The following is a 27,819-nucleotide window of genomic DNA, read 5'->3' on the forward strand; positions in this document are numbered from 1 at the left end:
AAACTACATAATACCAAATAAGTAAAAAAAATGAATATGAAGAGTGTTTATGAACGTGCGAGTATTGTTATTGCAAAGAAGAAAGAGCATAACGTAAAAGAAACATCATAAATAACAGCAAAGAAATTAAGAATCTAGAAAACAGAAATGAGGGTGAGAACAGATGGATCTGAAGCAAGGCATGGAAAAATGGATGGAGAATATCAAAGAGTAAATGATATAGGGGAAACAAAAATGTGGTATACATGTAAAATGTCAGCAAAAGGTATAATTGAAATAAGATGTGGGAAGAAGGAGACAGGTACTTGAAGTGATTGAAGAGGATAAAGAACAGAAAGAGACAATAAACAGGACAAGTCAGAGGTGAAAAACTGAACAAGAGAAATTATGAAAATAGCAGCATTTCTGCTTGTCTCGAACAAACTATTGTAGCTGCAAGACGGGATCTTTGTGTTCTGGGTAACAGCCCATGAGCAGTGAACCAAATTTAACAAGAGAAAAGAGAGATAGCTAATATTACTTTCTCTATGTCAGGCCTCATCTATGACAAAAGCTCTCTTGTTTATGAAAACTGAAAAAGGATCTCATAAGGGCATAAAGAAAAATGGAATATTAAGGAAATCATTTAAAAAAACAAGAACAAAAGAATTTAAGTACTTAATTTTTTATGTCTTATTTTAGCAGTCTCATAAAATTTAAATGTTTATCTAAGGAGTTGCAAAATGTTAACAAGATTAGCCTCTGGGCTGTCTATGGGGATGAAAAATGGTAAACATTTTTGAAAATGATTACATTTGCAACTGCAGTAACAGTTTAAGTTGGAATCATTTCTTGGAAAACTTGTTGGGAATCTAGAAGCAAACTAAATCTTTTCTTTTCCTTCAACTCTCCTCTCTTTTGTCTTTCTCCTCCTCCTCATTATCTCTTCCACGCCTCTTTGTTTTCTGTTAATCCAGCACTTCAGCCGTCTATCCTGTTCTCTGACTTTATTCATGTTTGTGACATTCCAGGGATTTATCCCTCTTAAAGAAATCCGTACTTGCACTCAGTTGCATTGACCTCACCTGCAGGGTCACAGAAAAGGTCAAAAGTCAAGAGTGGGCTGAGGTGGATTCACACTGGCACCAAAATAATTTTCTAAAAATTCAGAAGATTCTTTATTCCTTAATAAAACTAACAAGAAACGATTAACTGCATTTTTTATAGTTGTATTAATAACAGATGAAACATCGTCATTCAATTTTAGATAAGACACATTTCCACTACAAAGTCCAGCCATTTACAGTTTGTGTACATGTATTTGATACATTTTAACACATTAATTGATAAAGTCATTGTTCAATGTTTTGAAACCTTTAGTTTAACTCCAGTGTATAATTTGATGTATTTTTATTTTGGTGCTTCCCGTGTTATTATAAACCAAAGTGCTAAAAGTTCAAAGCTATTTTAAGCCAAATATATGCAGATGATTACATCATCACATTTTTATGCACACAGTCACATTACAGTGACAGTGTGATGTGACAGTGTCGTGTTGTCTGAAAATAGCTTGTCAGTCCACCTGTTTGCCTTAATGTTCTTGATGTGACCCTAATTATTTCTAATTCACTTAATGCCAATAATCCAAGTTGTGAAAACAGACACACTTTCAAAGTCCATCAAGGCTTATCAGTTGTCCTTCTTAACTTATTTTTGTCCACAATTTATCGCTCTCTCTCGTCCTTTGTAAGTTTTGTAAGATGCTTTACATGCAGCTGTTTTGATGTGACTGTGTAATGTTGGGACAGACAGACAGTTCTGGAAATAGACTTACTGGTAATGAAAGCTCCAGGGAACTGATCAGAGTCATGGAAAATGTAACACACTGACACGAACCAAAGATGGGCAGTTATAAAAATTAGAACACTGCACAAAAAATATATAATATAAATAATATATTATTATTATTGTTATTATTATTATCTAGTTATGCAATTTTTTACACTTTGTGAACAACCTTTTACAGAAGGCAAAGTACATGGGAAACTCAGCTGCTCTCTGCATAAACATTTTGAATTACAGGTCTAATTTACCAAGTTATGACATAATTTTTATTCCTCGAGGTGATTGGACAATCACCATTTACAATCACCATTTAAACTGGGGAAACACAAGAAATATTTTGTTGCATTTGGAGTACCCTGAAAAAAAAAACTCTACATGTATTATTATTTATTCATCATTATTATTATTTTAGAGCAAATTCAGGTACAGATTGGTGACATCAGTCTAGGACAGGTGGTTGTTTGTAGCTAATGGGATTCTCAAGTTACACAAATAACATTTAATTTCCAAAGTACATACTTCCTCTGATGTTGAACTGCAAAGAAATATTTAAAGGTTAAAACTAAATAAGTTTAATTATCTCTATCAGTTGCCTTTTTTAATTTGAAAACAGAAGTAACGCACTGCATCTAAATTTGGCATTATGGATGGTTGGATAACAAAGTAAGGCTAAACAGTAGAACACATAGAAGAACCCTTATTTCCTGTGGATTAAAAAAGCAACAAAATCTCTCATCTGATTGGCTAGTTTTATTAGTCAATGTTGAGTCATACTGAGGCATAAATGTTGTGCCAATGTTTGCGTTAGTAACCTTAGAGACATGTGCAACATGGTCAGTTACTATAAGTTTTGCCTATATAGTTATTTTCGTATGTTTATTCAAATGTTCACATGGAACACTAAAATGAAAGACAAATATAAATCATTTCTACAATTACAGAAACCTTAGTTTCTCAGACTTTACTTCACAACATCACAAAAAAAACCTAACCACTTTAATCTAATTTCTAAACCAACCACAGTTTAACGATAACACAAACCAAGACCTTTAACATGATGTGTCATTAGGATGAAAAGTTTGATTCCAATGATCCATGTTCCAATTAGTGCTACTGGACTGAAAAAGCTGTTATTCTAATGGAAATGATTCTAATAAAAATAAAAACATACACAGCTTCTATTGGAAAATAAGTCCTTTGCAGTGTGGTTGCAATAAATGCTGGAGTTCTGTCAACAAAGATGTTTATGGAGCCAAGTCTCCTGTAACATGCACAATACACACTCATCACAGCTATTATCTACCACAGCAAAACTCAGACTCTGACTCTTATTAAAAAGCTAAACTCCATCATATTTGTCTTGAAACCACACTCAAACAGATTTAATGCTGAACTCAGAAAAAGGTAGTGCAGAAAACACTCACAGTATGGAGCTGACAGGTGAGTGTTGAGAGAAGTCGAGTTGGGGTGTGATTGAGTGTGTGTGAAATCCTCAGAGACCAGAGGTACTTAATATATTTTAAAAGTTTTGAGTGTGTGTTTAAGCTGGGGTTGTGTTTACCGAGCAGGATACAGATGGATGGAAGGACACTGACATGTTAATTGCCTCCTGTAGGGGTGTGTATGTGTGTGTACCAGCTGCGGTGTGTCCTGCAGCAGCGGCAGCAAGGTGGCCTCCAGAATGGCGGTCTGGTCGGGGGTCAGGCCCTGCCACAGGGACAGGAGCAGCACCAGCAGGTGAGTGGAGCTCCGCAGACGGACAAAAGCCTGTTCCAGTAGAGCCCAGTTCTCCTCTGCAGCCTCGGCCAAAGCAATGACCTGGAGTAGACGGAGACGTGTAAGGAACTGAAATATTTATGTTTTTAGCTTTATTTTATCTTTATTGATTCTTAAGGAAGCAAATTTTATAAATCACATACAATAAGGGGTGGGCAATGCAGAAACAGAATTTTATAGTGATATTTTGTGGTAATATTGTGAGAACGGTAAAGATTATGATAGAAAACAAACTATCACTTATACTTTAGGTAACTACATAATAACAGTATGGCACAGCATTTATAGTGCCACAAACACAAATGTTCTTAAAAAACTTTGTACTTTGAAATAGGCATCTTCAGGATGCCTATTACTCAACAAAGTTTGATTTAAATAGCTCAACTGCAAACAGTAGCTGCATGTATTAATATTTTCAAATTTACTGATATTTATTGATGGTCTTGTGGGACAGTGGAGAAAATAGCAAAAAATAAAAATAAAAAAAATTCTGATAATACTGCCAGTTTTGAGATTTTATTTCTCAGGCTAACCTGAATTGATTATGAATTTCAGCTTACTATGATAAATCAAAATTCTGATCATAATACGATTTTTTTCACAATAAATGATATGCAACAGGGTAAATGCCTACTCACAATATCATAATGCCAATTTTCATAAAGAAAAGTAGACCTGTGCATCATGATAATTAAAACAAAACTTTTATAAAACAAAACAAAACTTTTACTTTAGCTAATATTAAATAAAATTAAGTAAACTGAAAGGAATACAAATAAATAAGGAAAAATAAACTCAAACATAATATCCATAATATTAAATAATGATAAAGTCTATCGACTACAATAGAGTGGATTATCAGGGTGGATTCTTAGCTTGTAAAAATAAAATTGGGTCTTCTGAGTTTGACTTATGTTAACTAATTTTGCCACCAGAAACTAAATTTTGCAGTCTTGTGATTGAGAAAGGCTGTTATTTTTTTTCTTCATTTTACATGCATCAAATGTTATATCCATTTAGTCGTGTAGGATCAGTTTGTCCTGTGATAACCATTTTCTTGTACCACTCATTTTACTTGCTGTTAAAAATAATGGTCATTAGATATTTGTTTATTTTTTTAATTTCTTGAGGTGTAATACCAAAATAAACAACCTTGTTCTCTAAAGGGATGTTCGTGTTGAAAATATCTTGTAGGGCACTATTTATACCAAAAAAACAAAATGTTTAGCATTTTTATTTCCAGATTTTCTTCACCAAGTAGGAGGATGAACAGGCACTAACATTTTTCAAAGTATTCAAAGAAATGCATAAATAAATAAATTCCAACTTTTTCTCCTCAACAGCTATAAATCAAAGTCAAGGTGACTTTCTGTACAACATTTACATTTATCCCAAAATGCTCTAAGTGTTGACTGCGCAGTCTGTGAAACAGATTTATGAGCATCAAGCTGCAGCTCCTTCATTACTGTCACCGGTTGCTCCCTCAGGTGGCTGATTTACTCCTGTTGATGTTTGCTCAAATTCATCCTAAATAACTTCATCACAGCATTCCATTTCTTTACAGGCATACACCACATCCCCAAATTAAACACAGTATATTCATTGGTAAAACTTTCAAACCTCATAAATTATTTTTCTCTTCAAAATCCAAAACTATAAAATTGGGTGTTCTGGAGGTTCACAAGCTGGAATATACATCAAAACACAAAGTAGGAATTAATATGAAATCTTAGATACAGCTGCTAGTAGTTTCCACTTGATTACACATGTAAATCACACAAATGTTTTCCCTCAACCAGTAGATTGAAGTATCCTTGTGGAAAGAAGAACATAGGTATTTTGGAAATCTGAAAAACTTAATCAGCAAACTTAATTATGATAATATACTTAGCTGAAAGATATTTATGCTGGTTACTGAAACTTTTTTGACTGAAAATGTGATTTGAATTGTGAAATTCAAATAATACTAATAATAATGATGTGATTAAAGCTATCAGTAGATGCATAATTTCATTATAATGATATAATGGCATATGTTGCCATCTGGTTAATGACAAAAGATTTATCTATGGAAAGAAATGTAACTATCCAATTTTTACTCTCAATTTTCTGAGAACTGATAATCCAATTCCAATGTTGGTGAATTCATTTTTCAGATGCATGAATATATTTCCACCTTTTCAACCATGGTGATTTGTGTATGCATTGAGTTGACTATGCAAAAACAGTTAAATTTCTATGAAGCTACTGCATAGTGAGGAGAGAAGCAAGATTAAGATACACGTAAAGGCAGAAAAAAAACTAAAGCTTCTAGACTTGATTAAATTACAGAACACTGGTAAATAACTGAGAACAAATAAATGCATTAATTAGGCGTGGTGGGAGCAGCTGAATCTGACCTATAGCCGGGGGTCAATCCCTCTTTCCCTCCATCACTGCAACAACAAAGAGGTGGAGATGAGTGGAGTGGAAAGGACAAGTGATGACAGAGCAAGATGTATGAAAACCAAGACAACAAGAAAGGACAAGTTGGACAAAGAGAAAGAGGGAAACGGGAGATGAGGGAGGAGGATGAGAAAGATGAACAGACAGAGAGTGAAAAAGAAGAGGTGAAAGCAGATCTGGGACTAATGGACGACTGTGTGTTCAGAGAAATTAGTGATGTGCAGGCCAAAGTGCCAACGTACACCAGCCGTTTGTTTGACAAATGGATTCAGAACCTGGCATTTGATCCTAGGAAAACAGAAAGCAAAGACTTAAAGAGGTAATGCTTGTGTGTGAATGTGTGTGGGGGTGTCCATGTGTCTGTGTACCAGGATGGAGAAGTAATTGCCAAAGTAAGCCGTTTCTATTTACGTAACACTAAGCTACAAACACAGGTTAAAACACCAGTTCACTTCCCCTTGATTCCTGTGGTAACCTCAGAAAGTCCCTGTGGCTGGGGTCATCCGTAGGTGCTGTGTCACTCACACCTTCCACATAACCCATAAAAATACACCCAACAATGAATATAAAAGCCTAAAAATGGCTGACATGTTTCAGGAATTTGTATATATTCACAAGCTATAAAGGCAAACCCTCAATTTCTTTCAAATACCGGTACACAGTTTTACCTTTATTCTTAAAGAACTTTTAAAAATAAAATACCAGCAGACAGAGCAAAGACATGGCTAACAAGGCCATCCTATTAGTCATTAAACAAAAGACATAAAAAGACATCAAAATATATAACCATAACTGAGAAAGTTGGAATTATATGTTCACTAAAAATGTGTCCATTTTATAGTGCAATGAACCCTATCTGGGAATGGTCTGAGGCAAAGCTTTAAACTTCTGAACCTGGTAGCAGGATCACTGACTAGCTATGAAAATGAGTTTCTGCAAGTTTCAGAAAGTCAAAGCTATGAAATCTAAGAGCATCTAGAATATGATGTACATTTAAAATATACATGCATTATGGAAAACAATCTCAATACGTTAACTTACCAACAGTCTAATTACTTATTTAATAACCAATGCAGCTCTGGCATGGGGGTTAATTACTTTAACAGCTTAAAAATAAAATTTCTACATCTTCAAACAAAGTATAATAAGTCTCATAAGAGTTATTAACAGTTGGTTTTTAGCAGATTTTTGAAATATTAAATTCTCAAGCCAAATCTTGAGAAATAGCTCTCCCATTATGAGGGAGCTTTTAGTGGATAAAATAAGACTATTTTGACTACCATGTTGAGGCTGCCAGCCTCAGGAGCAGAATACTTCCACAGCTTCATGGTTTCACCACAAATTCCTTCATTTGTTAGTCTGTGAGGGAGTTAAATTCAAAGAACTACTGAGGTTAAACCTCAGCTTTTCAAAACAAAAACACATCCAAATGCCCACCTTTTTTAAACGTACAGTTTTTATGTCACTTTGTGGCAATGTTCTTGTTTTTGTAACCATTCAATATTCTTTAGAGTTATAAAATCCTACTATCCAGAGTCAACAAGATTTTTTGATTTTTTAGCATTCCTTCTATTCAACAACCAAAAACACATCTTCATCACTCTGAAGACATACACAAATATGTCCCAAACCACCCTGCTCAGGGGGGTTTCTGAAAGTGTGGGTGTATTGATAAAAGCTCCTGCTTCGCTGAAGGACTTCATTGTTGGCAGCTACTGGGCTCCACACACACTCTGATTGATGCCAGCTGAGAGAACACAAAGGTACATTTAGCCTGGACACACTCATACACACACAACTAGAGATTAAAGAATACACATGTGAGCCTAAAACCTATATATGAATTGGCACAAATACATATATACTTGCTTAAATACACAGCATAGATATAAACAAAAAACTGACACGCAAGATGTTTTCAACACTTTTCTTTGAGGCAAAGGGACAGACAGTAGAAAACAGTAGACGTATGTTAACAGCTGAACTACTGGTGACCTTAAACAACCTGCAGTTGAAGCTGCTGAGGTCAAGACCTTCTAATGTGTTTGTGAAAAAGTCTGGAGTCTATTCAACACACATAAAAGAGACATTCTGCTTCATCTTAGGTGCTTAAACCTGGTTAAAATCTCAGTGACATGGAGTAACTTTGTGGGAGTGTTTTCTTTAGGACCAGAACCAACACAACCCTGAAATTTTAAATGCAATCTGAAAAAAGGAGGGAATGGAAAAATTCAATCTTTCAGCTCTGATCTATCCTTGCATTTTGTTTAACCTCCCCCACTAAGGAGCAACAAACCACATACAGAAAGTCACACAAGCAGCCATGTTTGTATATTCACACATCATTGCACTAAGATATGCACACGCATGTAACTGTAGCCACAAGAAATGTAGTGAAAAACACAAACAGAAAATCATGGGTACCCCTTATCTATGGGAATGCATGATTTAGAGCACAAACATAAGCAAACATATACAAACGATGTGGCTAGGTTAAAAAAAACACCAAAAAAAGGGAGACTCTATGAGATGAAGGCTGCACAGTGGCACAGTTGGTGTACTGTTGCCTCAAAGCAAACGGTTCTGGTTTACAGTGCTGGACAATATGGCGGAAAAAATGTACCATGATTTAAGGGATTCACATCAATCGATATAAACAATTATTGATTAGTTTTTTTGTTTTGAGTATCTGAAATACTGCCAAACTAGAGATGTAAATTTTTCAGTTTTATCCACCGCTTCCTCTCAAACTGTTGTACTCATTTTCTACCTTGCTTTTTATTTTTAAGTGAATGTGACGAACGGTGGTGAAACCTGAAACCTGAAACCGCTGCTGCACAAGTTACTCAACAAGTTGTTGCTAGGTAACCAAAAAGTGAATGAGTTAATTGATGCCACCGACCTTGAATACCTAGCTGTGAGAGTTTAAACAGAAAAAGCCTTTCCTTTGCCTACATCCATCAGAATGCGTTGTGGTTCTGGATCAAAGATCAGAAACATTATAGTACATTCTCGCATAGACATTTTCTATTTATATTGATCAAGTGTCTATCTCAATATATGTTTTTAATTTTTTACTGAGCCCTACCCAATTGCAAGATCAGAAACTATGACACTTGTAAACATATACCTCGCAGAACTCAGTACATCAACAGTGAAGTTAAACATATTGAAAAAAATAACAATAATAATAATAAAAATTCTTAAACCAATTGTTTTCTATTTTAAGACATTGCATATATTGTTTGGAAGAATGGATCCTGAATCCTTTCTTCTTCGTTTCTTTCAATAAACATAAAAGGATGATGGTATAGAAGTTTTAGTGAGAAAGAATAACAGGCCTAAAACACTTACTCAGCATACCATGATATCAGCAACTCTAAATAATAGGCCAGCAACATAAATGTGCTCCTGTAAAACATCATTGCCAGTTAGTAAAAGTCAACATGACTGCAAGAGGAAGAACATAAAACATCTGGTTGTGGCCAGAGTTTTATCTACATGCAGAATGACAGGAAAAACAACGCTGAGTGTTTTTCAGTGCACAATCCTGTTTGAGTGCATCCCCCACTGAGCTGGAATATTAGATGTTTCCTGCTCAGTCAGCTGCAGCAAACAGCATGAACTCCACACACATACAGATTAAAACTTGTTGGCCACTTTACTAGAGAGAGTTGCTCAATTGCTTGTTCACATAGATAGCAAGTCAGCCAATCACATAGCAAAACAATGCATTTATTTATGTAGATGTGGTAAAGATGACTTACTGAAGCACAAACAGAGGATAAGAGTAAGCAGGAAGGAGGATTAAAGTAACTTTTATTGTGGAATGGTTGCAAATGCCAGATGGGCTAGTCAGAGTAATTCACACTCTGATCTATTGGAACCTTTGTTCTGATTTGCAGAATTATAAGTGTTTTCAGAGGGAGTTTCAAGTATTCACTGGTTTTTGCTACTCTAAGACAGCTGCTGTTCCTAACCACCAAGAATTTCAGGGGTCCACTGTGTTCTTGATTACATCAATAATAAGTTCTCAGTGGTTCTTCATCTACCTTAAATGTATGTATGTATGAATTTAATGTTTAGTATTCTGTTATTTTACAGGTTACGACTGGTGACACTACTGATCACTTATTTATACTAAAGCATTTAATATGACTTATCAGCTGATACCTAGGGTGATTCTAATTTTATTTGCTAGAAAGAAGGAAAGAAAAGAACCGTAAACATTGGGAGAAATTCACATTAGGGTCAAATGACAGTACCAGAGATGGCTGGATGTACACATCTGTGCATTGAGGCTCTGTTTCTGTGACTTAATTAAAGAGTCAATTAGTATCTCGGTTTAACGACAGATGGAAACACACAATCCATTTCCTTGTGCACCATGAGTAATGCACACTCTCATACGGATATAGTTACATATGCAGGCATAAGTACAGAATCTGGAGGAATTAAAGACACTTACCAACACTCTCTCATTAACATGTGCTCAACTCCCATAGTGACAGAAGTGCTTTCACATACATAAGACCACATTCCCTTTGTAATGTAGGCCAAGTTACAGATTCATGGTTGCACTTAATCAAATGTTGAAGTTACAGGGTCAAATATCTGCATTTGTTCAATATGAGACTATTTATTATTTTAAAGTTTTATGTGTGCTGCTAAGCACCTGTATAGACACACAGGAAATCATTGTGGAGACATAAAGTGTACAAAAACAAGAACTACAAGAAGAAATTTAAACAAACCTCATTTATCCCGAGTTCAGAGGGCAATACAGATATCCAGCCTGTGGCAATTATTGGATTGTTTATTGAGGGTAAAAAGTCCAATTGTACCTTTTCCCACAGTTGAAAAATATATATACTGTATTTTAGAGCTAAACTATACACTGAATCACAAAGGTTATATCAAAATCTGCAACATTGATATTTCTAGTGTCATTTCTTTAGACTTTGCATTTCGATAATTTTAGTGGCTGAGTTGCTAAAGGTCACCAAAAATGGTGCTCACGGAGTGATGATGGAAGATGGTCACAAAAATCTGAGTTAATCATCACTGATCTTATTACAATGTTCAGCAATAGTCTCGCTACCCATGTTTTCTGCTAATATCGGGAAGTCCTAAATGTTTATTCAGTATATGTCCAAATTGAAAAGTGAATTCTCTTTTCCTTTTATTATTGGTTACTGATGAAACATAAACATGAATGGATAGAAACATTATCAAAGCTAAACTTTCTAGGTTTTTTTTATCACTTTGAACAAAAATCAAGAAAATATTACACTTTTTTTTTGTAAAAATAAACCGTGACATGACCTAAAAGTGTAAGTGGAAACAGTAAAGAAGAATAACAAAAAAAAGAAAGACATACGAAGGAGACAGAGCTATCTTACAGGCAGTTAGATGACTGATCAGCATCTCTTTTGTCTCTATGCCAGATGAGCAGACAGACACTATTGTCTGAGGTCAAAACAAACATAGGCATACAATACTGTCTGTCTACACTCCCACTGATAACATGTCATGAGATAAGAAAAAGAAATAGAAAGAGTGAGAGAGAAAAACAAATAAAGATGAGTAGAAAAAGAGTGGAAGACAAAGAATCTGTCAAAAAGATTTTTGTCTTGTTTTGCAGTTAAAGAAAAAAAAAAGGGCTCGTGTGATTAAATCTGGCAGCTCAACCACTGACTGTCGAACATTTCAGGTGTGTTACGAAAGGCGACTATCTTGCTTACATAAATGTTTTTTTGTTTTTTTTTCATAGTTACTGTACTACTGTACTAAATTTCACCACCTTGCACTCTAAGTTTGATCTATGTACAAAATAGTTAAGTGATTATTAGTCAAACTGATCAGAAGACATGGCTATCCACTGCTGCGTCAGCCACTCAAGCATTCTGCATGTTGAAGTGAGTCAACATCCGTCGGTGGATACAAAGAGTTTGATAGCAACTAACAAATTTGAAGATCTGTTTGTAGAGCACATTTAAGATAATCAAAAGAAAATGTAGCTTGGGCTGAGATACCTAGATGCAACGCTGCTCTAATATATACTCTAATATATACATACTGTATATTATAAAACTGCCTCAAGCACGGCTTTTTTCATGCAATGTTGAGCTTATTAAGGGCAGTGGATGATATATTTTTAAAAAAAGGGCTTTAGATGTGACCACCAAAGATTTGTCATCAAACAGGTCAATGGTATGTACAGATGTAAGCTGAGATTATTCAATAAGAACAGGCTATAAAAAGAATACCATAGATCAGGCAACTAACTAGCCACTTCCAATAATTTATAGCAAAAAGCAGTAAAAAAAGAGAGAAAGAGAGAAAATATGATTTTGCCTATTGAACATAGCTATTAAATTCCATCACACTGCAAAGACTTCCTAAGCAGAGTAAGTGCTGCAGATCAAGTGACCATTACTTTTTAAGTGTTCCACTTGTTTCAAGGTGATCTACATGGCTGTAACAGAAATGATATCTCAATGTGAAGAAACTGAAATAATAAATGAGTTTCTTTTGGCTGCTGAAACATTGGGGTTTGATTTATGAGGCTGTCCTTCTCCGTCAAAGAGCCGAAAGGCCTCTTGTGTTTTCTTGAACAGCAAGGTGGAGCGTAAAAGAGAGACAGAGACTCTGCTTTTCTTTAGCACAAAGTCAAAAAGAGCTTTATTCTGAAGTAAAAGACTGGCTGTGCAAATCTGCCATCACTCTTCATCATCCTCTTCCTCTGTCAGTTATGAAAAAGGCTGTTTTTTCACCAGTCAGCTTAAAATTTAGGCAGATGAAACACTAGTTCACTGCCTGGGTGAAATCCCCCAAAACACACAGACAAACCAGTACAACACTTGAGTCTAAGGAAACCAAGACCCTTAAGTAGAGAAACAATTAGCTGGATTCTAAGTAACTGAAGAAAATATTATTTCATTGAGAAAAGACAAGAGAGTGGTGAGGGATCTCACAAGATTGCCACAATAGCGAAGTCTGTCTCAGGAAGTGCTACAAAGTGACTGACTTCATTTGGTGAAGTGGGACTGAAACTTTATTATAAGGCCTTGATATAAAGATTCTTTTTTTCATATTAAAAAGTAATTCTTTAACTGCCTAATAAGGACGTCTCAAACGTCTGCATGTCAGTGATTCATTGCAATGACACTGAAAGGCATCACACCATACAAAAACCATATTTACTCAGTTCAGTTTAGCTAATTTATTTTCTAAGTTAATTGCACCTTTAAAATTTTAGTACAAAACAATGCAATCACATTTTGTTTATTATGCCAATTGGTAAAAAAGCTTTCTGTTTAAGGAAAACCAAGCGGTAGTCACGACAGGCTCCCAAACGGTAAAATATACAAGCAATAAACCAGACGATGGAAGGTGTCACAGTAACAGCATCAATTATTTGTGACTTTGTTTATAAAAAAAAATCAAGACAATGACATCACAGGAAATGTTATGTCATCAGTCATAATAAAGCATAATACTGTAAATTCTTAATGTCGAACAAAATCCACTTTATTTCCTGAGATTCAAATGTGTTTTTCAGATCACCAGCATACTTTGACAATACAGAGAACTACTTCCTAATTTTTAAATAAATCTGGACTGCATTTGACACTCATTAGTTAAAACCTTAGTCTTATTTGATGAAACTAGATCTGGACTATTTCATATTGAACATATTATTTAATACGTAGGTTGAAACTTCTGGACCCATTTTTCTATTTGCGATCAAACAAAAGACAAAAAAATTAAATACTTTTTTCACCTTAAAATGACAGGAGAGATTGAAGAATGTTTAAAACAGTTTGCGATTGATACTTCAGTCACTGAGAAAAAGGTGAATTCTTGCTAAACTCTTACTTTATTCTTGGCAATTATAAATTGACAATTATTTTAAAAACACTTTCAATTTAATTCCTTTATAAAATATAAAATATGATATGTGGGTTTCTTTAACTATTTTTAACTAAATATGACAATATAATGTTAATTAAATGAGATGAATGATTTCTATGAAATGTCAACCTCTTAATATTTCAAATATTATTTAAGACAGCAAAGAACATAAAGATTTTTAAAATACATTTTTGGTTCATAGTCCATAATCTTAGTTTCAATTTAATTCAGTTCAGTTTATTTATTGAGTGCAATATTGAAGAGTCTTACAAGAAGAAGTTAACAGAGACATTTTCTATTCAAAGCTTGATTGTCTTGTATCCTTAGACAAACTCAATGAAATCATGGGTTAATAGAATGAACACAATAGTTCAACACAACATATGAAAACAAATGCATGGTTACTGTTACAATAGCTCATCTTCTATCAAAAATTCAAATGCACAGTTTCATCAATGCACTGGGTGGTCCCAAGGGCCCAGAGGCCCTAGAAGGACCAGGGGACCAAATTACAGAGCATGACCCACCGCAGTGTCACCCAAACCTGGGATTAACACTCGGGCTGAGTCCCAGGCCGCCAGTAGCCCCGAGCTGTGTGAGCTGACCTCAGCAGGTTCAGAGGTGACCTTGAACACATAAGTACATGTGCTAGTTAGGGCCCACCCAGGACTGAAATAATAAGGGGGTTTGGCTGATCCAGCTGGACCATGGTTGAACTGGAGATTTCAGCTATGATTAGACTGCTTATCTGGTTTCCTGAAATATCCAGATTTTCTCAAAACATAAATCTGAGATAGGTTATTGTTCACACCTGGCAGCAGACTTGAACTACAAGAGCATGAGCATTTCCCTTTTTACCTAAAATTTACTTATACAATGCAACAGTATTTTGTAAGATCCTACATCCTGACTTCTGCTCCTGTAGCTCTTGAATTATCACAGGTGTCAAAATGATTTTTCATTAAACAAAAGCACAAAGAAGGATGTGTTGAAATGTATGCATGTGCTACAAAGTGCAAATCCCTAGCAGACATAAGAAGGGTGTTGTTACAAAAATACATATCAAATTTACCAGTTCTCATGTCTAAGAAACGTTTAGAAATGAAAACCATATGTGTGAAATAGAAATTGTTTGACTTTGCAAGTTTTGCACTCCAGTTGAACTAAAAGGACATAAGTTTGTTCATGTGTATTCATAAAATATTTCCCAAAGGATTCAAAAATGTTCCTGATTAGAGTGCTAAAGATGTACATGTAACAAACAGTGGAGTAAATAGTTTGATCAATTATCTACTTTCAAAAAACTGTCTGGAACCCGTTGCATTTTGCTTCAGTGTTATGAGTTTGAGTAAAGCAGGTAAAGAACCAAATATGTAAGGAATGCTGACTAATGAAATAAAGTCTTGACATCTTAACATTAGAAAATCTCACGTAGGGAAAGTTAAAACATCTGGAGGTCTGACCAGGTGAAAGGAAAATAAAGGGAGGAGATGGAGGGTATGAGTCTTAAACATATACACAAACACAAGTATATACACACATAAACACATCATTAAGAGATAGACACGTTTAGAAGTGTGGTTCAGGTCAAAGGTCAAATAGATACACTGACACACTTATGCCCCAAGGCAAGGCATTTAAATCAAATCAGGCTGAAACACACATGCTCTTGACACAAACACCCTCGGACAACCTCCCAAAGAGACTCTGCACGAACACATACGACTCACGCAGTTAGCAAGTGAGTATTAATACCATGTGATGTGTTTTAACCCAAGGGCCTTTTTCACAGCAACAGCTGCAAGTTCACTGTGTGTCCATGTGTGTGTTTTTGGGTTATGCCTTCATTAATGGTCAAAATATACATGAACATTTTTGGCATGCTTGAGAGTTCATAGGTGTAAGAAAACTCACTGACACACCTGCAACATATATCTTCTTATGCAATTGTTCTCTGGGGTTCTAGGGGAAACTAAATGTGCCAATTTTCCTCTTAATGCCTTAAAGCAGTGATCTGCACATCAAATTATGAAAAATATTTTTTTGTTCTAGTTTATTAAATGTATCCAAACATAAAACTATTATTATTTGTTTCATTTATTTGTTTACTTGAAGCAAAGTTTACACAAATGCATTTTTTATGTTCTGACCTTTGGTGAAGCAAGGTTCAGTTGTGCCCTCCTGGATGAGTCAAAGCACTCGGAATAATTGTGTGAGGTTGGCCATCCCTGAAAAGGTTCATCTCTATTCAGTGTTCTCTTTGTTCATGAATTTGTTCATGTCAAAGGAGCTTTAAAATATTTTTATAGATTTTATTTTGACAATTTGATAGCACTACATGTAAAATTCATTTAGTTTGGTTTGCATAAGAAAAGTGGAGTTTTATTTTTGCCTTTAGTCCTATATTTCTACTTCTTTTCACATGCAGAGTGTGACTCAAAGCTCACCTACAACTAAAACTGTAATCAGTCTTCACATATGAGACACCTGGTTGGTCTGTCAACTTTCTCTGAGACATTTTATAGTCAAATAGTGCATCAACAGCAAAGGGTTCAATTCTAACTTTATTATCATTAGACTCTGCAGTTTTATAGATTTTTATACATAAAGAAATGAAAGACTAGATGACGAGTCTATATTAAATGACTTGATTTCATCTCACTTTTTATCTGTCAAAACACTTTATGGCAATTTATAATTTTTGTTATCAGCACACTGCTGTTTAAAGAATTTGTCAAAACCAATAAAAATGCCTATAAACCAAAATATTCCTCATGTCAGCTTAGTTGTAAGACTTCATTCTCAGTCAGGGGCTGCCAACAAGTATATTTGGCATTTCCTCTTAAGTTTGGAAGATTTTTAAATGGAAAAGACAAAAGTTAAAACTGTAAGATGAGGCTGTACTTTTAAATGATAAAACCTTCTTCAAATATACAGCTTTTATATGAGTTAAAGTGTTCAGTCAATTGTAATTTTCTTAGTTTTATTTTAACACATACACACACAAGAAGATAATTTCAGTTTGACTATTCATAAAAATATCTTCGAGTTATTTTCAGTCTTCTCATATGTGCTGTATGTTGCCAATGTGTATGCGGTCTGTGGTGTGCTGTGTGAGCATGTGTGTTTGTGGGGGGGACAGTGTTTAGTCTGAAGCCATATTTAGTCTCTCTGGTCCTACGAAGAGGCCTATAATCACACAGGGCCTTTCTCTCTACTCATTACACACACACACGCACGCACGCCCCCACACACACGCGTACACACGCACACTTCATGGCCTGTCATTAACAGTTCACACCAACCTCCCAAGCTGTGCATGTACAAATGTTATAGCTGAAAACTAAATATGGTGGGTTGTTTGGATGCAAACACACATAATTAGGGAAGCATGAAAATGCACAAACGCATTTGTTAGGACGAACAAAATGCAGTGCGCACACGCAAACACGATACAGAACATTCATAAAGTCATACAGAAGAAAGTGAGACACAGCTTGTTTGCCCAGCAGTGAAGTGAACATGTATGATCATGTCTCTGAAATTATTTGATTCATTAAAATTAAGTCAGACCTGGAATAAAACAAGAAGAAATAATAATCATGTCTAAACATTGAATAACAACACAAATATTGCACAAAAAAGCTTCATAAACAAAGTTACAGAAGATAGCATTATAATCACTGAGAAATTAGTTGCCGATTGAAACAGGTTTTTGTTATCTTGATTAAACCAGACTAGAAACTCACAAATTTGATTATTTTCTGATCAATACACACAATGTAGCAAGCACTTGGTTGAGGGTACAACAGAACTCTTCAGTGTGTCACTGTTGCTGAAGGAATAAGTTTAAAACAAAATCAAAGAAGGAACAGAGGTGAAAGAAGACATTTTAAAAGTTAGGTGTATATTCTACATGTTGAGGAATATCTGCATTTCATTTAGCCTGCAAAAGAGGGAGAGAGAGCAAGGCTGTCAGCAGAAAGTTTATCCACTGTCTCTTATGGCAAATGTTGGTTTGAGATATTTGTTTGCAGTCTGAATTATTTGAGAAATACACACAGAAACTGATGTTTTGTCATGCTAGTCCTACTAATCATACTAAGATCTAATAGTTATAGTTGATATTTGTCTTTGCTTATAAATATAAAAACTCTTAAGATTATCCCCAATCTATAAATCCAATCATTTTGTCTTTAGTTTTTATTTAATTTTCTTGAACTCAGAAATACTATGTGCTGGTTGTTGATGTAGTTATATACCAGATAAAATATGAGTTTTCAGTTTTGGCTGTTTATGATGCGGTGCCTAATGACACAAGCAACCCTAGATCAGATTGTCGTAAAATAAACTCACACAGTCGATAGAGTGTGAAGGATTTCTGACTCTAATCCAAAGTCATTAATACATTCAACATTCTTTCCAGAACACAGAATTCATTGACAAATGTATTATGTAACCATGACTCTAGGTTGACATACCAAACCATCTGCCTCCAACAGAGACACAACAGGGAGTAACCACATGGTTGCTTTGGTTGCTTGTTAAGGCTGTGATTTATAGACTCCCACTAAGAATCCCTGAAAAGGCTCAGTTACAGGACTGTAAATGATGGAACATTAAAGATAATTTTCCTGATTTGGTTAGCATACCACAGGGGAATACTTGCTCTGTTCAAACATGCAGTTTCAGCCACTAATACAACTATCCTTTCTAAAGCAACAGATTATGACCACTGGTGGCTGGACATCAACAGTGTTATTGATTTTGGTTTTGAACGTGTCTCTGTATTTACTTCTGTAACATGTAGGTTTTAGAGTCAAAGATTAAAAATGACATTTGACAAGCAAATTCTTAAGATTTAAGTAAATTAATGTCAACTTGAGATGGGGCTAGAGTTTGAGTTTATCATATGATACTGGACTTAACATACTTCAAAATGAGTGAAACAGAACTCTGTGTGACTGTAGATTATGCTTCGTCTGTTTGTGGTCAGAGACCAAAACAAGGCAGTCTAATCTTAGCAGACAAAACAGACAGAGACTACAAATTACCACCACACACAGAGACACCACACACATGCCCAGTCCCTTTCTCCTTTTCACCTGTCATTTCCCTTCCCCTTTGTTCTTTTTCCCACTGAATGTTAGCCTGTCATGTCTGGTTTGTGTTTTCTTTTGTCCTGCTATTTTATTGTAGTCAGTGTTGAGGAGATAATAAATATGTAAACTTAGAAAAACTTGCTTCAATATTCTCAGACATTGCTGTAAGTCTTACAGTAGTGTTTCTTTTTTAACACTACAAAAAAAAAACTGTGGGAATTCACTTTACCATCAAATTCTAAAATTTTAGTCCACAATCAATTCTTTGTTTTCTCATTCTGAATAATTGTGGTAAAACCTTGTTACATTGAGATTATCGACCCATACATTGTCTTCTGTACATGTGATATCGGGTTGTGAGGATAACAGTACCAAAAGGTAAACCTAGGATGCCACCTGAAGGATGCCTTCGAGGTGGCATTCTTCAGCTCATTCTAGGAGATCCCAAGGGAACTCCAGGGAAGATGAGATATATATTCCCTTCAGTAAGTTCTGAGTCAGCCTGAGAGTCTTCTCTCAATATTACAAAGTCAGGTACCCAGAGGCATCATGTGCTCCTCTCTCAATTTTTAAATCTGAGTACAGCCACCCTACAGATGAAGCTAATTTCGTCTTCTTGTGTCTGAGATTCTGTTCTATTGATCCATATCTCATGCCAGTAGATATGGCATGAGAAATTCAAGAGGTTTGCTCTTTGGTTTAGATCTTTCGTCACTACAACAGACCGGAGAAGCACACACATCTCTCCCACTTCAAACGCAGCCACAAACAGTTTCAGGGCACACTGGAAGTCATGGCCTGAAGAAGCCAACACAACCACATCATCTGCAACAATAAAAAGATCTAGAGGTTCCCAAACCAGTCATCATCCTGACTATGCATAGAAATCCTGTCCATGAACTCCTCAAACAAGATTGGTCGGTCACAAGGAGAAGCCCTATCAAAGTCCAAGATGAGAAAGCTGGATTCATGAAAGCAGAAACAACTGTTGCTTTGGGTAGAGAAAGATCAGATACTCCTTAATAGCCACCTGGAACCCTCCACAAAATATCTCATGGGAAAACAAGCACACACGTAGCAAACCAAAGATACTTATTCCTATGAGTGTCAGCAATTTTATGAGGGTAAATACCTGGTCCACACTTGATGCCCTGCAGCCACATAGATTTTTTACCACTTCAGTATCCTCTGCCTCAATGATGTAATCGCTTTTGCCTGGATATTTATCTTCTGGACTGAGCAGATCCTCAGAGTGCTTCTTCATTTCATTCCACCATCATGATGATGTCTTCCCGGTTTAGAGTCCTCTTTCTCCCCCCAAAAAGAATTTACATAGCTTGGCGTTTCCCATTTCTGAGTCAGCAATATTTTTTAAGAACTTCCAATCAAAACTCAAATCTAAAGAAATTTGAGTGACATTTCATTCAAATGTAGGTTTGTAGAAATCTACTTTAAATAATCAGTTGATAAACTGGTACAAAATGTCCCCCTTGTGTGTATTACCTATTCTTTGGCAGACAAGTATACAAAGTTTATTCAACACAGGGAAAGTCACTGTTCAGGCTTGTGAAACCTTACAGTCAAACTGTTTTTTGTATTAATTGTGACTTTAGGCTATTTTAACACAAAAATACAACCATCGTTTTGGCTTGTTGAAAAAAATTGCCAATGATACTAATCAAGATGCATCACTAAACTAGACATTGAAATTAATGGCTGTTTAGAAAGTTAAAAATATTTCAAATACATAAAGGTTACACTGTTGCTAAGCTTCAAAAACATAAAAAGACAAATCTGAAGAGTTAAAGAGTAAAATAATTTAAAAAACATAACTGAATGAACTTGCAAGCACTGCTAAAAATCTCTCCTTGAACGGCTAGATATTGCTACTCCCTCATCCGTGTCTTAATGTCACATAAACCAAGGGACAGATTTAATGGTATTTTGTCAGCATTAAAAAGAAAACCATTCAACAGTGGTGCAAATCTGAAGTTTATGCTACACGTTGAATTTGTTTATATATATTTGTATATATATATATACATATATATATATATATATATATATATATATATATATATATATATATATATATATATATATATATATATGTATGAAAATTAACTTTTCCTAATGAAGACCTTTAGAGCAACTACTGCTGCCTCAGTAACCAGGTTGTTGTTTGTAGTTGTTAATCTTGATCATAAAAGGCAGCTTGATAAAAGGATAACTTTCCTTCTGACAGAAAAAAAGTCAAAAATCTTCTGTACTTACAGACTGACATACAGTACATAATCACACAGATCTTCTTTATACAAACACACAGACTTCCACGGTCCAAGCTGAACCACACACTTGATGCAGTCCAGACGAAAGAGACCTGAGAAGCCAACAAACACACCCCCACACGCACACACTCCGCCAGGTCTGAGGTGATGGTTTTGGTTGTGGTCCCAGTGAAAATGACACTAATTTAGAGCTAAGGAGCTTTGGCAAGCTGAGACGAAATTCCATCATCTTACAACAGAGCGCTAAATGCCAGCAATGATAATGTTAAGAACAAGAGGTCACTGTGGAAGCTACTGTGATGCTAGCACAGATAACACCTTCTATGTTCACTTACACTTCTAATGGGATAAAACACACAGTTAGCTTTGCAACCTGTCCTCCATATATGTGAAGAACACACAGATACATGAGCACACAATATCAGTAATCATAAAAACACACACACATATACACAGACTGCTCAAACTTTACAACCACAGTAAATACATTTTCCCCACAAACATACCTGTGGCAGGACATGTGTTTCTGTATGGGGTGTGTAGGAGTGTGTGAAAGTATGCCCCCACCATATGTGTTTGCATTTCTCTCAATAGTCTCCTTTGAAGGAGCCAGGAGAGGGAAAAAAGAGGGAGATGTGAGTTAGTGAGTGAGAAAAAAAGGGAGAGAAGGAAAAAAAAATGAGGGGAACTCTGGGAATTCACTAAAACAAGATAAATATCCTTGGCTTGGCGTCGCATGGCCGCCACACTCTCGGTTACACACAAACGCACACGCCGACACAGACACTGATTACAGAATAAATATGCGTAATCTTATGAATCAGCCATTGTTTTTGAGATGAAGAAACAGCTAGACATCAACCAGAGACAAAGATGGTGACTCTGCAGAAAGTGAACTCATGGAGGTGATCATTCATACAGGTTCATACACATATGTTTCATTGACAATACATATTAAAGACGCAAATGTCTTTGACAATTTATTACCATAAACCTTCAACCATGTATCTGTGTTTCAAATTCTGAGTACTGGAGCAACAAACTCGTAGTTTCACAAAGCATTAATCCCCACAAATAAACTTCAATTTATTACACTTATACAAGCAGTTTGGAGAAACTTTAAACAAATCTGCATAACAACTGGAAAATGTGCCCAAAATTTAGAGCTGAAAATTTTTTGCTTACTGCAGACTTAATTAAAAGCCTGGAAATTATGGTCATACAGTGTTCTTACAAAACTGTCCAGCATATGAGTAGGAGCAGAATTTGGAGTTTCAAAGAAATTCTGTATTTTATCCTAATAAGTAGATTATAAAAGCTGTTAAAATAAAGACTTCAAACTTGATTTCCACTCTAAAGATTTATAACGTGACTTGGACGTAAGACTCACTTAAAGTCTTCAGTCAAAGATGTGAACATAATCCCTTAAAGAGTAGCTCATTGAACCAAATATTAACATTGGCACCTGGTTGTATAACCTTACATACAGTATTTATGGGCTTGACAGTACATGCCAGAATTACGAGGTTAACAGCAGTCCAAGTTGCTTTATTTTTATTTGTGACTGTCATTAAGCAGATATTTTAGTCAAAAAGCTGCAACTCCATCAGAAGATGGCCATATTCTCCTGCTGAAGGGTGAACTTGATTCACAGAATTCAGGCTATTAATGGTTGATAACAGCCTCTTCATGTTTAAAATACAATAAGTTAAATATGATGTTCCATACCCATGCTGTTAAGTGTTTTAAGCCGTTAACAATAAAAATATAAATATTTTAATTTTAAATATTTTTGGAAATACAGTATTCTTAAGAATTTATTAATTGATAATCAAAATTGTGTGAATGTCCCTCTGCTTTGGTTTTAATTGCATGCATAGACACAAAAGGGTGAGACGTCTATCTCTGTGAAGATCTCAGTGATTCTCTGTACCAGATTTACTGACTGATCTGTCTTTTCAAATTTTTGGTGACTATTAATGTCTAGAACATGTGAACATATGCCATTTTTGTAAAATATTTGTACAAAATGCTAAGTACAGCATTTTGTACAAACATTTTCATGAAACCTTGCAAAAATAAAAAAATCTTCAAACCTCTCCCTCAAAAGTCTGAAGGATTGCAGTTTTTCCATATTTTTCTATGTCCAGGAATATAAAAATGAAGACAAAACTGTTAAGAGATAAAAATGTTAAATGTTCTAACATAAAAGGGTGAAGGTTTAGGTAAATGACAGAATAGACAGCGTCCAAAGTTAGAATGTTTCTTTCAAGCCTTAGGGATTTGACTTGGAAAGAAATCCTTATGAAAATCTCTGGCTTTACAATTTATGTCCTGATCCAAACTTTGATAAGAAACAGCCTGCTTGAGGAAAGAAGATACAGGGCACATTGCAACTCATTTACAACACATAAACTAACTAAACAATAAGGTGAGCAGGATCATAAAACAAAGGAACAAAGTCAGATTTACAAAAATCTATTTCCAAGTTCAAATTTCACATAAACCGAAAGAAAAAAATGAAATGGAATTTTTTTATTTTATTTTTTTTTTAAAGGGGAATTGTAGTCTTTATTTCAACTAATTTACTTAAGGCTGCAAAGATGCATGAGTTAGAAATCTAAAAGTGTGGAAAAGTTAATAACACAGATAAACCCCAGATAATCAGTAAATCATCTGTTGATTAGACCAACTAATCATCCAGCTAAATCCAGTTTCTACTGTAAGATGAGCTTCGTAAGAAGAATAAAAATAAGACTAAAAAAGTACAAACAAATTGCTTTAAACAAACCAAACTTTGTATACCAATGTGTTGATTTATAGGGTTTTTTTCCTATTTTTTTTATGTCGCAAGACTTCTAAACCAATACCAAACATGTCAAATGTAATTTTATGTAATAGATGTTAGAACATTTGGTACCTACAATGAAGGCAAATGTTTTCCAGAACCTTTTCAGCATCCATTAGCTCCATTTTGGAATGCAGATGTGTACATTATTTCAGTGTAATATAGTTCAACAGACTGGAAATCATTATGTGTATGATTTCCATACACTCCAACCACATGACATACTTTGTACAGTTATATTTGGAGCTAATTAAATAATGGAATAACCCAACACACAGGGATCATTGTTGCAGCAGTACTTCTCTAACAAACAGGAATGTATTTAATCAAAAATCACAGGCACATGGTGGGATTTCTTTTATGAGGGGATGGTGTATATTAAAGTTGGCTCATATTCACTGGAGTGTGTAAATTCTTTTAATGGGGGAGTCATATAAAGAGCAGCAGACATAGACTTCCTGACTGGAATAAAATGAGCTCAAGCAAAATCAAACATTAAACACATCACTATTAGCTCATATTAGCAGTTTATTTGGTTTAAAATGTTTGAATTTAGCTGAATGATTAAAAAAAAAAAAGCATTTTAATTTTTTTTTAAATTAACTTTCATGTATTGAAAGTGTTAACATAACTAGGCAAAAGGTCAGGCTTCTCCATCCTAAAATATGATAAACATCCACCACATCAAGCATGATGTTTTAAATACAAATCTTCTGTTTTAGTATTTTACTTTTTATTCCATTCGTTTGGAAATTGTTGTGAACTTATATCATTTTTAATAATATTGTTCAGAAACATTCTTTGCAACAAGCTTGCATTGCTTATTTCTTTGACATTGTCAATTTGTGGCATATTTGTGTATTTTTGTTACAGGGTATGTTTGTTGTTTTAGACTCTGTGCATTTAACACAGACTTCAAGATACATTTGTCTAAGTAAAGACACATCTTGCATTTTCTTTATTTTTGTTATGTTATACTACTTTTCAATTATTAGTTTTCATTTGTCCCTGTAAATTCTAGACACTAACAGGTACCCTAGAATTGCACAAAAATCCGTGAGGGACGGCGGAGTCCCAGAGCGAAATTCCGTGAGAGGTGTATGGAGCCTGGTGCCGGAAGAAAAACGGCGAGTGACTGAGGGTAATTGCGCGTAACGGAAACCCTGTAAATTCTAGACACTAACAGGTACCATAGAATTGCACAAAAATTCGTGAGGGACAGCAGAGTCCCTGCTCGAAATTCTGTGAAAGAGGTGTACAGAGCCTTGTGCCAGAAGCCCATTAAAATGCCGTCTACATCGTTTTAAACTGTGTGATTGTGAGCGTGAGTGGGAATAAAAATAGCAATAGGTATTTTGTTCTATATAACACAGTAGGAGTGTAACAGGTAAACCTTTTATGGATGCAAACTCGACTAAAAACCCACCTGTTTAGGATTGTATTTGAAATGCAATCAATTACAAATTTATTGATGGAACCTGTTGTAATGTCATGTTTTGATTGTTGATTCTATGTTGCATTGTGTTTCTGTGTTTGATATGATGTAAAGCACTTTGAAATGCCTTGCTGCTGAAATGTGCTATACAAATAAAATTTGATTTTGATTTTTTTTTTTGATTTGTCAAATATTGTGGTATTTATGACTTTTATATATAAATAAGACAACTCTCATGTATAATCTCATTGTATTGGAAATTCACAGCCTTTATTGAAAAGCCCAGACCAGAAAAGGAGCTTTTCAATCACCACTTCAATGTGGTCCTCTGACATACAATGTCAAAGAAATCATATATGTTTACAATTTTTGGTCAACAGCATGAAACTACACATATCATCTTGTAAGTTGCAAAGTTGGTTTCATTTACACCACGGCTAAACAAAAGCTTCCCACAACCAGCACAGAATGTAAACAGCACCCTGCTGTGGTTTTCAGTGCTTCAGTTAAAACTTGTGTGCCAGAAAAACAGGGAGGTGGAAGGTTCGAAATGGTGACAGAGTCAAAACTGACCTCTGACTCCGAACACAGTCAAGCGTCATTCAGTTGTCGCTGCCAGCCCTAATAAATCAAAGTTTGCCCGTCCTAATAAGTCAAAGTAAGTGTAAAATCAAATCTGGTCTGCTGGCACTAATCTATTCGAACGTTTAATTAAAGCTGAAGAATAAAAGGATTTGAAATCTCTCCTCCTCTAATCTCCTTCCAGCGTAATCGCTTTCCAACACAGAGGACTTCTTAAACCTTCTGCTTGGTGCTCAGCAAACAATGATGTAATTAACAGGGTGGGATACTTTTTCTTATTGTAATCCAAATTGGTAAAAATTTCATAATTCTACGGAATAATCTAATAATGAGTCTCTACAAAATGTAACTAATTGTATTATTGAAAGTTTTGTCTAGAGGATTGTCGCTTTAAATAACACAATTTGTTCCTTTTTGTGCTAGATGGACCGTTGAAACTTTTGAAAAAAAGTGCTTCATTATTTTCTATTTGCAACAGGTCATCCCTTTTAAAACCATCCTGTAATGACTTTTGTTAAGCTGTCTCGTTCTTTGCGTATTATCTTCTCTTCACAAGCAGTGCGCTCCCTCTGTTTTCTGTTATTTTCCTTATGCCTTTACTGTTCCTTTGGTTTGTGATGAAGATATTTTACATGCAGCGCAGACAGCAAATGAATAAAAGCAGATGAAATAGGAAGAGTTAGATAAATGGACATGAATTAATATTCTTCTGTATCATTTTAAGCACTTTTTCTGCTACTTCTGTTAACATGTGATACCCTAATCTGCATTACATTTTTCCCCATTTTGGCAAATGAGTCTCTTTTTGTTTGTTTTTTCATCAAACAGTTCAGTTTAGCTGTTTTCAAACTTGCATTTTGAAGAATATGCTTACAATAAGATTTTAACCCTCTATGTGTGTTTAAACTTAAACATTCCAGCTGGAAATACTACAGTGTGGCATCTGGGTAAAGAGCAAAGAGCCTAATGTGAAAAATACGTTGTTTTATTCTATGCATGTCAAGAATGGCTGATGAGGTTCACTGATGACTGTTTTTATGTTGGCATCTATAACACATGTACCAAACCCTGTGCAGAAAAGTGACAAGAAAATGGGGAAAAAAAATGGAAATGCAAAACAGAATGGACTCCGAGGCGACATCTCCTCTAAATTCAACCTCTTTGGAAAGGAGCCGATGAAGAAGAGCTAGAGTTTTGGTACCTGGGTGAATAAGCTTTGAGTGTCTGGATTGAATGTCTGGATTGAATGCTGAGGACATCTGCATTCCTGTATGAAGACCCTCTGGAAGAATTTTTTTTTTAATTTAAGGCCTGCAGTGCATGTGCAAAAATTGCTTTAATCTTTTCTTTTTCCAAATCTCACTCTTTCAAGTTCCTTTAAACTCCCTCAATCCACCTCCTCATCTTTCTTCTTTCACATGTCCTCACATTCGGTGTATACACACAATGCTCACCCTTTGTATGTCTGTCTTTCTAGTCTCTGCCTTTTCATCCCTCCATCTCTTCTATCTTTCTCAGAATGTTCCCCTCTGATCCCTTCCTTAACATTTTCCAACCCCTCCCACTGCTGACCACATCCACATGTTAATAATAAAGTCTCCT

At 35.2% G+C, this 27,819-nt stretch overlaps 1 protein-coding gene across 2 annotated transcripts in view; it reads right to left on the reverse strand.

Annotated features, from left to right (window-relative positions):
* bbs9 (Bardet-Biedl syndrome 9) overlaps window positions 1–27,819 on the reverse strand; it is a 150,652-nt gene that overhangs the window by 65,177 nt on the left and 57,656 nt on the right. For both annotated transcript variants that reach the window (XM_032559326.1, XM_032559325.1), the window contains one exon: window positions 3,460–3,642. In XM_032559326.1, coding sequence (XP_032415217.1) covers window positions 3,460–3,642 — 183 coding nt within the window. The remainder of the gene's footprint in view (window positions 1–3,459; window positions 3,643–27,819) is intronic.

The sequence above is a fragment of the Xiphophorus hellerii genome, chromosome 3 (genome assembly GCF_003331165.1).
Source record: "Xiphophorus hellerii strain 12219 chromosome 3, Xiphophorus_hellerii-4.1, whole genome shotgun sequence".
In the NCBI taxonomy this organism is placed as follows: Eukaryota; Metazoa; Chordata; class Actinopteri; order Cyprinodontiformes; family Poeciliidae; genus Xiphophorus; species Xiphophorus hellerii.